This window comes from Nesoenas mayeri, assembly GCF_963082525.1.
Source record: "Nesoenas mayeri genome assembly, chromosome: Z".
Lineage (NCBI taxonomy): Eukaryota > Metazoa > Chordata > Aves > Columbiformes > Columbidae > Nesoenas > Nesoenas mayeri.
Genome location: NC_137542.1, coordinates 32,286,318 through 32,298,741, shown reverse-complemented (window position 1 = coordinate 32,298,741; position 12,424 = coordinate 32,286,318). Strand labels below are relative to the sequence as shown.

Sequence of the window (12,424 nt, the reverse complement as noted above, 5' to 3'; positions counted from 1 at the left end):
TCAAAATGTTTCTGCTAACTAAAAGCAGTGGTCTCACCTGGACACTGAAAAAAAATGTATGTAAATACATATAATGTGAGAAGTTATCAAACTGACGAATGAACTTTTGTATGTAACAAGGGGCTGCTAGGGCATTTGGCACCAGAACTGAGAGCACCATGTGTTGTCCCAGAACAAACTGGAAGCAAAATCAGGTGCTGAGGCAATGAGAAGCAACAGGAGAAAGCAGGCTGACTGTATTGTTACAGCTGTGAAGCACAGCAGAGTGAACTGGAATGGAAGAACCACAAGCAGGAAAAATAATATGACAGTAAAGACTATGTCATGACCATTTATACAAATGACCCGTTTTAAGTAGCCACTTCATTCTACAACTGTGATAATCTGTAGACATATACATACTTGTAGGTTCATTTTAGTCACCTAATTTTGCTTTTAATTGACTTCTGTGCACTAGCTTTTCAAGTGGCTTTCAGTGAATGTGAACTGTGGCCCTCATTTAACACAGGAAGCATTCTGGGAAAACATTTTCTAACTAGCTCGAGCTGTGTTTTCCAGTTGGAATGGTGTGATACCACAGTTTTTGCACTGTTTGATTCCAAAGGTACAAGACTATGCCTTAGCCTGTTTGTAAAAATCTGTGTGCAGTATTAACTGAAAGTAGCTTTCATATGGTGAAACAAAAATCAGAACGGTCAGACTGTTGAACCCAGACTGTCTCATGTCAATCAATGCAGAAGAAGCATAGGAAAGAGTGTGTGATTGAAATTATCTCGTGATTACAATGTGAAGGTCTTCACATCCCTTCTAAGAAAGCCTTTGACCCCAAAGACCATTCCTTGCACTTTTACACAGACCTATCATTTCCTTGGACCTGTCACTCTAGAAATTCCCTTGAGACAAATAACTACTTGAGAAATGAACTTCAGTCGGTGTTATTTCTCATGAAGCTTTTATGTGATGAGTACTTTGCTCTCTCCTTTGCTACATTCTCCACACCGAAAACTCAAACAAAAGAAGGGATACCAAAAAGATCTGGCGTGCACAGGGACTATATCAAAAAGGTAACTCCCCACTGTGGTAAGGCCCACATGTGAAGAACTCCCTTTAGATATTAATCTAGAGAGGACATTTAAGTACTGAAAGGAAAATTAAGTTTTGCCACAGGGCCACTAAGAATGTAAAAACTGGTTTTTTTTAAAGTGAAGATAAGAAAAAACCACTCCTCCACCAGCAGGTCATTTGTAGTGAAGTTATAGAAAATAAAATTTGTCTTACAAGTAACATGGTTTCAAACATCCTAACTAGTCCACACATATAAGCATCCTGTTGCCTTTGTCGGGTTTTTTCGGTTTTGTTTTGTTTTTTCTCTTCAAAGCAGAATCAGAGGAGGTGACAATTTGGGGCTTTTTAAAGAAGGTTATTTAAACATTTCAGAGGATACAAAAAATTAAATTTTATATTACAATATTTATGAAATTATGACAACTGTTCCCCACATTTTTTGACATCTCCTCAGGTATGTACGAAAAGAAAGCATTATTTATGCTGAAACAAAACTCTTCTAAGAAATAATGCTTTCACTTAAGACTTCATAGTTACCCACTGCAGAGACTCCAGAATTCTAAATGATGGTATAAATCAAAACCAAATAATTCCCTAGAAGCTCTGAAATCTTGCCTTAATTTACTGTATTAAAGACAATACATAGAATGTGGTGAACTGCTAACCATCTGATTTAACCCAATGAAATGAAAACATATGTGTAAATTAAAACAGAACCGGAACTGGCTGCATGCTTTGATTAGATTTTTTATACAGTACAGGTCTTTCACTACCCATAAGCCTTTTAAGCATGAATATTGTCTTCTGTATCCACACACAGTCTGAAACATCATGACAGAAAGGCAAGAAAATTGGATGAAATTAGGACTCTGTAGGAAGAGCTTTTTCTGGAAAGTGACACCTTCCTGTTGCTAGAGTCACTGGAAGGTTACGCAAGAAAACTCCCTTATTTTACTGTTCCTTGATGCATATCTTAAATCTCAAAGAAATAATACACAACCCTTTTTGCATCACTACCATAGTGGTTCAGAGCAACCCAAACTTTGGTAAAGATAACACCAGCATGGTGATCATGATTTACCAGCATGGAAATACTGTGTGAAGATATAAATGCTATACACACAAACAGCATGACACAAAGCTGGTAGCACCTGCCACTAGTGATATGTGAACAAGTTAAATTCAAGAATCCATGTGCTAGGAACAAATTACATACCATTTTCAAAACACCTGTTTCATTCAGTCACTCTCTTAGAGAGTGGGTCTTAAATCTTGTAAATTTTTTAATTGCTTTTGTTCTATTTTTTTTTTTTTTTTTTTTTTTAATACCTGAAGTCCAACTGCAGCTAATATACAGAAGGGGAAAAAAGTACACAAGTAAAATGAATCAATAAAAATCAGACTACTAAAACCCGCAGACACTTGAAAACTGAAACCCTTTGTTTCCACCCTGTCTAGCACAGGTACCTGCTACTTTAAAGGCAGTAATCTTAATTACAAGAACATAATACCTGATCTTTTACCAAAGGAAAACAAATTACAAACTGCTAGGTCATACAGGCTCAAAGCTCATTAAGGTAAACAGCAGGTGGAGTTTGTAGTGCTGGCAAGTGAAAGACAAAGATGTAGTTAGCCACTTCTGCAAAGCCGCAAGCTTAGACTATTATTCTCACCTGGCTACATGCACCTGAGTTTAACACTGTAGGGGCTCTCGTCCAAAAATGACACAGAGCTCAGAAGGGAGGAAGTAACTTCCCTAAAATCTGGGCAGTGACCAGAATGGAAGACTCCACAGTCTTCTCCATGTGGAGAAAAAAAGATATTTTTTTTTTCACCAATTAACACAGAGGGCCCTTGTGAAAGAATAATTCTCTTACTTACTGGAACAGTTCCAAGTCAGTGGATTTTTTGTTCCAGTAGTTTTTGAGCTAAATCTCTGTCTCTCCTTCCCAGTCCCTGGTTCTTGCATGGGCAATTCTTTCAGCAAGATCTCTGTTACCTCTGACTGGAAATTCTGAGACTTTACTTCAGGAAGAGCTATTTTTAGGATGGCTGATTGAAAAAGTTACTCAATTTCCTCCCTTCCTACTCCAAAATACATAAATTAATAGTCTTAGTGTAAATGCTCCAAAGATATTAAGAGAAGATGCTGTCTTAAGGGTGAAAAGAATTGGTGGCATTAATGGCTGTGGTTCCAATGTTGCATACAAGATGAGAAAGCGAGTCTCAATGTGAAAACCAGTCTTAAATGTGTGGCATAAACTTTGCAGGTGTGAGTATTAATAGCTGAGCTTCTGCCAAAAAAACCCAGCCTGGCTACCTGTCATCCAGAATTCATGACTTTTACTACTACACTAAGCAGAATTTTATGAATAACTGAATTAAAAGTACCAGAAAAGGGGATCTCAACTGCTGAGTTCTGAAAAAAGGTTCCTCCAAATTAGTTTTAGTCTAAAGTAATACCTGGTAATATCAAATCTGAATAACACACAGTGTAATGAAATGTCATGTTAAAGCAGGAAAATCAGAAATAGAATTGTCTCTTCTGAAAGGTTCTTTGCATTTCAGTGCCACATTTTTTTTAAAAAAAAAGGAGTTAGCCTGTGTCATGTGTTTCTAGGCCTTTGATGGCAATAGCACAGCAACACATATTTTTGGAAGAACATCAGATGCATCCTATCTCCTAGAGTATTTTGGTGGTAAAGGGTGTCATAACTAAATACATTTAGTCAAGGAGAGTGATATATTTACAATTTTAGAAGAGTAAGTAGAACACATTTATTAGGTTCTCGTAGTACTAATAAGTAGTACTCCACTTTGTATGTAAACCAGCAGGCACAACTGAAAGCTTATTCCTTCTCTCATTTTATCTATATACAATCCCTATCTGAACAACCTATGGATTTAAGTTACATCAATTCTGCAAGATAACATCCTAAAAATGAACATAATTTAATTCCTAAAAAGACAATGAAAATGCAATATATTGTAGATCAAAACTATTAGGCCAAAAAAAGAGAAGGGCTTGGGGTTTTCTTTTGTTTAGTTAAGAAATCATACCAGTGCTTCAGATATTTAGAATTTGGTACAACCCCTGTACTGGTCTTTTCCAAATTTTTTTTCAGGTCTCTGATAAAAAATCCTAACCCACAAACTAGATTTGGATGTTTCAGGGCAAAGGATAAAGCCTCTGAACACTGGATCCTTGCCTGGTTACAAGGTCCAACTTCAACTTTGTCATCTGTAGCCAGCAAGTAACATTTGATCTGGTTTTCCATACTTAAAGAAGGGAAAGGAACAGCATACTCCATTTAAAAACTTCATTAAAAAAACACTATTTCTATTAAACCATTTCTCTGAACACAGGTTCTAACTCATAGGAGACTGATTACTTAAATCCTTCCCAGTGGCCCAAATCCATACATAAGCGATGTAACTTTCCTCAAATGATCAATCCCTTGTCCCACTAACTGAAAGTGTAATTCTTTGGAGGTCTGGCTATAGTTTTATATGAACTCTCAAAGCCTTTGTTAAAAAACAAAACAAAATAAAACAAAACAGTCTGAATAAAACTATGGCTTGGCTTTCATTCTCTGCTCCATTCCTGGAACAATATAAGAATGGTATTATGCTGGTATAATTTGGCATTACCACGTTGGCTGTGAAGCATGGAGAAATAGACAAATACTAGCTTCATGATATATTTTTTTTTTTTCTCAAAATAGCTGGTACAAACTGGGCACTGCAGTTTGTTTTTCACATTATTCCCTTTGTGGAGTTATATGACAGGGGAAGCTGTGACCAGGAACTAATTAGTACCTAGCTTCTGCCACAGACCAAAGTGGCAAGGGCTTAGATGAAACAAAGTCATAGCATATGACCTGCTCTGCAGCAGGCTGCCAACAAAGCAGGAAATGAAAATCCATTGGTTACTGAACTATAAAATAACAGTAAATAGTTCAGACTGCAGACAATGTTTCACTTCTATTATGCACAGTTCCATAAGCACCAAAGATTTTAAAGCAAATACGTGTTAAAAATACTTTCACTTTTTCCTGTTGATACTGTCAGGGAGAACTATTGAACACAACTTTTAACAATTAATGCAGAGCTTTAGATAGGTTAAAGCATTAGAATGCAAAGAATGCTCACAGATGCATTTGGTGTATATGCAGCCTTTTTGACAAAGGCTGAACAGCATCTTGGTCCACAGGAGTCAGACAGAAAAAAATTTAATGCAAAATATGAACAGCAAAGTAGAAACAGGCTATGCTATGAAGAAAAAACAAAAAACATAGTAGAATGATGTTATGTCTGCTCAGATCATACACGGCAACTATTGAGAACCTTTTGTTTCATTACTAAAGTGCTCTAATGCCTTACTTAACCACTTTTTAGGTGTGTTCTCTGAAAACATGACTTACCATCACATTTTTGAGTTGCCTCATTCTGTTTGTGACCAGCAGGACACCTGCACTCATACGAACCTACTGTATTAATGCAGTTTCCTCCTTGGCAGACTCCAGGGATAGCCTGGCATTCATCAACATCTACAAAGACAAAAAGGAAGGATTACTTGACAAAAGACACCAAATTTCATCATGGCTCTTGCTAATAGACAAAGAGCTCTGGAATTATTCTCAAAAATAACAACAGCAAACCTCAATATATTGCTCCACTTCAGAACAAATTTAAGATACGGCAATAACAGCAGTGACAGGACTCAGACCTTCATGTGTATTGTATTCAGCTCCATATTAGCTCAAAACATATTACACGTATTAAATAATTAAAGCTATGTAAGTCATAGAACCACAGAATCATAGAAACATTGCAGTTGGTAGAGACCCCCTCAGGATCATCAAGTCCAACCGTAACCTAACTCCAGCACTAAACGATGTCCCTAAGAACCTCATCTAAACACCTTTTAAACAACTCTAGGGATGGTAACTCCACCACTTCCCTGGGCAGCCTGTTCCAATGCCTGACAACCCTTTCCATGAAGAATTTTTTCCTAATATCCAATCTAAACCTTCCCTGGTGCAACTTGAGGCCATTTCCTCTTGTCCTATCACCTGCTACCTGGAAGAAGAAACCAACACCCTCCATGCTATAACCTTCTTTCAGGTAATTGTAGACAGCAATAAGGTCTCCCCTCAGTCTCCTTTTCTCCAGGCTAAACAGCCCCAGTTCCCTCAGCCACTCCTCATCAGATTTGTGCTCCAGACCCATCACCAGCTTCATCATCCTCCTCTGCACTTTCTCTAGTGCTTCAATATCCTTCTTATGATGACATGCCCAAAACTGAACACAGGATTCAAGATGGGGCCTCAGCAGTGCCAAGTACAGTGGCACGATCACTTCTCTAGTCCTGCTAGCCACATCATTCCTGATAGAAGCCAGGATGCTGTAAGTCAAGAAGTGTACTTAAGTCAAATCTATACAACTTACTGTTGGTATTCTAAGCACTCAGATTGTACCTTATATTCCATTACAAAATACAGATTCTTATTTTGAAAGGATCACTACCTGTATGTATGGACTACCTTACTGTACAACTTAACTAGATATGATAATTCTTGCAGGATATTCTTTCTTGACAGAAGTAAAACTTCAAGTCAATAGAAAACAGATGCTATTCAGCCAGTATGCATTGTATGGCAAATGATCCACATAACTTTATTTACTGAGGTAATAAGTAGGACTAGAATTTCATTGATTTATTTAGGCTAGCCTGTCAATGTTAAATAAATGCTCTTAGAAAATGCAGTGTTGTTTTTGCTTTACATCTTACTTTCGGTAACATCCTGTTGTATTTAATTATGTGCTATTTCCAGTTCAAATTGTGTCAGGTTTTTTTGCTCCCCACTCTTGTTTGTTTATACAGAAAGCATCCTGCATTTCTGTAGGTTTTTATACAAAACCATCATGACTCAATGTGTAATTGCAAATGGGCAGTTAAAGTAAGACCAACGATCACAGAGGCCTCTATGAAATAACCAATGCTAAAGAAGATTGAAATTCTTTGTACACAAGGAAAGGAAGAATAGGCTCTAGATTAGTGCATGACATATGACATGTGGGTATTTAGCTTATCAGTAGCTTGTTTTAAAAGTTAATTTAATCTACAGCTATCAGAGAGTTCAGAATTAAGCAACCATACTACTTTCTTCACAGCAAAATTTCACATGTATCCAAATGTTCATAGAGGAGAAAAGGTTTGGAAGCTTTGTTCCAAAATTTGCAGAAGCTCTTCTGTAAGATTTCAGGTAAAACTTCTTGTCAAACAGTTTGCCCTTTCACAGAAGAGGCAAAAATCAACTGATTTTGTAAGTTCTCCACACTGGGAAACAGAAATATATTGTCCTTTACAGGTTGTAGAAAAGAAAGCGACATGGCTTCCAAAGAGTTTCTCCTATGCAGAGGCCAATTTCATATCGTTTTTTTATCTTGGATTACAATTAAGTATAGAATTCAATTATATGTAGAGTTAAAGCAATCCCTATTAAAAAATCCACAATAACAACAACAACACAAACAAAAAACCACCAAAATACCCACAAAATCCCCATAATTTTATTTCACTCCTTTCTCCATTATGGTAAAAATACATGCTTAAGATGATTATATATTTAAAGCATTTAGGATTTTTTTTTTATTCTTTTTTTTCCCCCCACAGGTTTTTCATTAGTGCCAAATAAACAAAGAATTTTAACTGTTATCCTATTTTCCATTTTTAGTCAGTTCTCCTGTTAGCTTGCATGCATTATTCAACGAAGCAGCTGGTAAACTTTAAGATGCAGAAGAAAATATCTCTTTCCTCTTCATGTTCATGTTCATTTTCTTTCTCTCTACTTTTTCCCTTCTACAACCAGCTCCATGCTACTATGAATGTAGAGAACAGCAAGATACAGATGGGGTAGGACAAACATACTAATAGTTGAATTCTACTTTTCAGGAGGATGTTCGTTATCTTGAAGCCCTTACAAGACACTGAAATTCCACCTGAGTTTGTGGGTTATAGAACTTAGTTTTGGTTACTCTTGGTGTTTGTACTATAGATGAAACCTATGATACATGCTTTGCCCATGCACACATTTTTTCATTTAAGCAGTATAACTGCTTTATTAAAAAAAAAAAAAAAGAAAAAAGAAAAAAAGAAAAAAAGAAAAAAAGAATTAACTACTGGACTTGGGTTTAAGTATATTTGCTGGAGAAATTTACATCTAGTTCCTGAATCTGTGCTGATTTAGTCAGTGCAGTCTGATGTCCAAATGCAACAGTTCGATCGTAAATGGATCAAGGTCTTTATTGGAGTCATAAACTTTCTGGAATCATTTTTCTTCTAAATAACCAGTACTTGGTGCAATCTAGTTTACTTAGAAAGCAAGATTTTCTACTCTGAAGTATTTTTAGCAATTTGGACATGATTTAGCAACATCTAGACAGAAGATGGGATCCATCATTTATTCATACCCAGTCCACCCAGTAGCTCCCTTCCGAGGAAAACTAATACAGTGTTTGTTTTTTGACCCCTGGGCCTCAAAATGCCTTTATCACATGCAGTATGCCTGTGCCTTGTGTCACTTATTAATGCTTATTTAAATTAAGCCAACTGTGTCAGCAGATCAGCGGTTAAAAATAACCATTGCACATCTTTCGCAGTTTTGTAAGTCAAAGATGTCAAGTAATAAAAAATTAATGGCAGTAGCAGCAGGAAACTAATACTTTCCAGAAAGAGAGAAGGTAACATTGAAGCCTTGACGTTAACACAATTTAAAGGCCTATTGAGTCCCTTAATTTCTTTCAATTCCAGTCCTGTGGTTTTAAAAGGACAAATAAACATCAAGCTCTGATGAAGTCTGAAAAGCTGATCTCAATTATGAAACAAAGTGTAGTACTTGTCCAGTGAAGAAAACAGAAATATTATCACTATGAAAGGTGAGATCCTGGAAATCTTTGAATCACATGCACTTGCTTTTCTGTGCTAATATCAGTCTTAATCTGTGGGTGCTTATATGCTAACTATCCTAAGTCTTATTTAAATGTAATGATAATAAGTATATTCAACTTCAGTGTTAGCTTAAAAACATACATACACACTATAAGTCTGATGCTTTTTTGGTCAGTATCACATTTTGAGGAAAACCTAAGTTTTTTTTTCAATATATCATTAGTGTTTTCAAACTGAGAAAAGTCAGAAAGGACAAAAGTATTTTCTTGAAAGGGCATATACTATTAGAGGCTTCCTAAACACAATTTTAAGATATAAGAACATTTTTTCCTGAAAATACAACAAATCTGAAATTAAGCATATTTTTATCTACTTTTTTACAACTTTGACAGTCATGCTAAGCTACACGGGAGTTTCAGCATTATTAATTATCGATTCATTCACACTTTCAAACCCCAACCACATTAACACAAAACCATAAACAGAACATTAGATGAGTAACTCTTTAGATACAGTTCTGTATACAGAGTTTCAATAGGCTACACATTAGGTAGAATGTTCATAGGCTTGATAATATCTCGCACGTGAAAAAAGGTTCTCTTTTGCAGTTTTCTCTGCAAAATGCCTGTGGGGTTTGCACAGCTAACTTTAAACACGTACCTTTGAAAACACAGTCAGATTCAGCTTCCTGTCTGATGAGTGGGCTGTTTCTCAAAAAACTCTGAAGAACCGAAAAGCTCAGGAAAAATAAATCCTCTCAGGTTTTAGAAACAAATTTTGGATAGCGCATGTTTTATTTACAATGGTAGCAATAAGAATTACCCAAATACAAAGTTACTCTTGATTTCTACCTACAACATGTATGGGGAGTTTATTTGCAAGGGATGTGCCATGTGGGAACTAAAAAGTAAACTGGTCATCAGTATAGAGGAAAATGTTGGTTCTTCCTCTGCATCCTAGATAACAGAAATACTACAAACACATAATAAAAAATACTGAGCTTATTTTTTTTTTTTCTTTCTGTTCTAATATTTATTTTCATGGCAGCAGAATGGGATGACACTGTTAATATGGTCAGTAAACCAGACAAATTAATCCCAAACACTAGATTATCTATAAACTATCATCTATCACTCTTCGTTGTGAATTTGAACCTTCACCTATCTTCTCTCTTTTATTCAGTACATGTCAGTGCCCCTAATATTAACTACAATATATTCCTTCTATAGAACAGATTTTGGGGGTACTACCTCCTATCAGGGCTGTATATACTTAATGTCAACAAAGGTAGCAGGAAAAAGAACCTTCTTATTTTCAGCAGCAATTCAGCCAGGACTATTTTTCTCTCCTTAGTGCAAAAAATTGACTATCTGAAGGGAAAGAGCTGAGAAATGGACTGTTGTGGAACGTAGGCAGGAACTGAGGAAATGTCCACTACAGAATTTCTGCCATTATGCTATCCCTAAGGCCATGTAGCAATGGTAATAAAGTTCTTTCAAGTGGAGCATTTAAGTTCTTGCCTGAATTCGTGGGAAGAGTGATGTCTGAACAGCTACAATTCCTGTTTTAAGCAATAACTGAATAGAAACTGCTGGAGGTTAAAAAAGAAAAAAAAAAGTTTGATTTTGCTTCTTTAATTTTTAAAAAGCTTTTCACGGTAATGATGAAACAATACTACCATAATGCTCTATACAAGCACATTACTCTGAGAACATAATCAATCCTTAAAACATGCTAAAGAGCCATTTAACACACACTAAGATTGCAACGTGTACTTCCTGTGAAGAGCATGAGCAACTTCATATTTGGTAGTTAAATCTTGTCACACTCTGACATCTAGCACATACTGAAATTATGACCTATTTTCCAATAGTAGAGCTGGCAAATCCCAATAATTTTGACTTGTTCATATCAGCTCCTGGACTAGGTTATCTCCTGATATAAGCATTCACTTGACAAAAATGTTAGGCATTCAAACTATGGACTGCGTGGGTCTGGTCTAATTGATATGTGACAAAGACAGTATTACTGAATAACAAGGGGCTTTGTGTTCCTTTAATAAGAGTCTCTGTAAATCTCATGTCCCCAGCAGAAAGAAAAGCATTAGTCCAATATCTGTATTTGTTTCTCAAAGACTCAGAGAAAATATTTAATACCAGTCTCATCTGACCTTTCTACTTCACGAAATGAAGCTTCCTCTGAGAGGAGTTATCACACCTGCACAACTGTTTCCGGAATTGCTAATGCTCTTATATTATTAAATTTCTGTAACGTCTGCCCAGAGCTCAGTCTTGACCCCTTTATTCTCTTCCTTACAGTTTACTTCTGTACAGTCATATACTATCATTACTGCAGCTTCTGTCTATGTACAACTCACAGATCTACCACTCTTTACTCCTTTATTTGGATTAAGCTCTCCATTCACTTTTCTCTGCCAGGTTGAGTTTGGCACAGAACTTTTAAGAGTTTATTACATTTCGTTGCAGTACCGCAGTGTAGTATTAAGTACCTCAGTCCCAATTTGTCTGTTCCTTGGCTCCCTCCTGGAGTTTCTACTTTAACCAACTGCTGAAGGTTTCTTCTGAGCGCCTATGAACAATGCTGCTGTATAGCTTTTTTTCTAATTTTTTCTAGCTAGCTGTAGCAAAATACTACAACCTGTTTCAACAGACAATGTACGCTAACATGGAGTTCAGAAAGTTAAACAGTTTCTCCACACTGTCAACTACTACATCCAGTTCCTTCCTATAGCAGCGTGGTCTGGTAATTCAGAACAGAGTAGACAACATGTTATCAACCTGCAAACACCATAGAACTTTGATCAGGAGGAATCACCAGTACTCAGGGCTTAAAACTGATTGTTTTGACTGTTGGAAGTAAAGGCAGTGACTCTGTGGAACATGTAAATTCTTTGTCTCTCCTTTTCCACACAGAAAATCTAACTTTCCCTCATCTGTTTGTGCCTCACATGATAATTCCTGTTAACATAAATAAAATCAGATCTTCACATATAGTAATAATACACTAAAACAACAGCAAAAATGATGGCTGTTTAAACTTCCTTTGTTCATCTATCACACAAAACAGACTACCACATTGTTTCTGTGCTTCCCAGGGGAAATATGTAATGATGTTAACTGCATAAGTTTAAAATATTTGCCACACAGCATAAGCTGGCAGAAAAAAAATCCACCATATTATGGGCATGGGTGCTAAAGAGCTCTACTGATTGCTCACATAATTTAAATGAAGCCCCAGAAGCTATGCCAGGATTGGTTTGGCAGAGAAGTTTTTAAAAGTCGTTATATCTGGCCAACATCTTTGTCATACAAAGGAGTTTGACTTGGAGATTGTAACCAACACGCATGCCTTCAGTACGCAGTTTCTGTTTATGACATTGTTACT

General features: G+C 36.4%; 1 protein-coding gene across 1 annotated transcript in view; it reads right to left on the bottom strand.

Moving 5' to 3' along the window:
* Positions 1–12,424, bottom strand: part of FBN2 (fibrillin 2) — a gene marked incomplete at both ends in the record, with an annotated part of 157,449 nt that overhangs the window by 108,653 nt on the left and 36,372 nt on the right. The window contains one exon of the mRNA XM_080362871.1: positions 5,490–5,615. Coding sequence (XP_080218997.1) covers positions 5,490–5,615 — 126 coding nt within the window. The remainder of the gene's footprint in view (positions 1–5,489; positions 5,616–12,424) is intronic.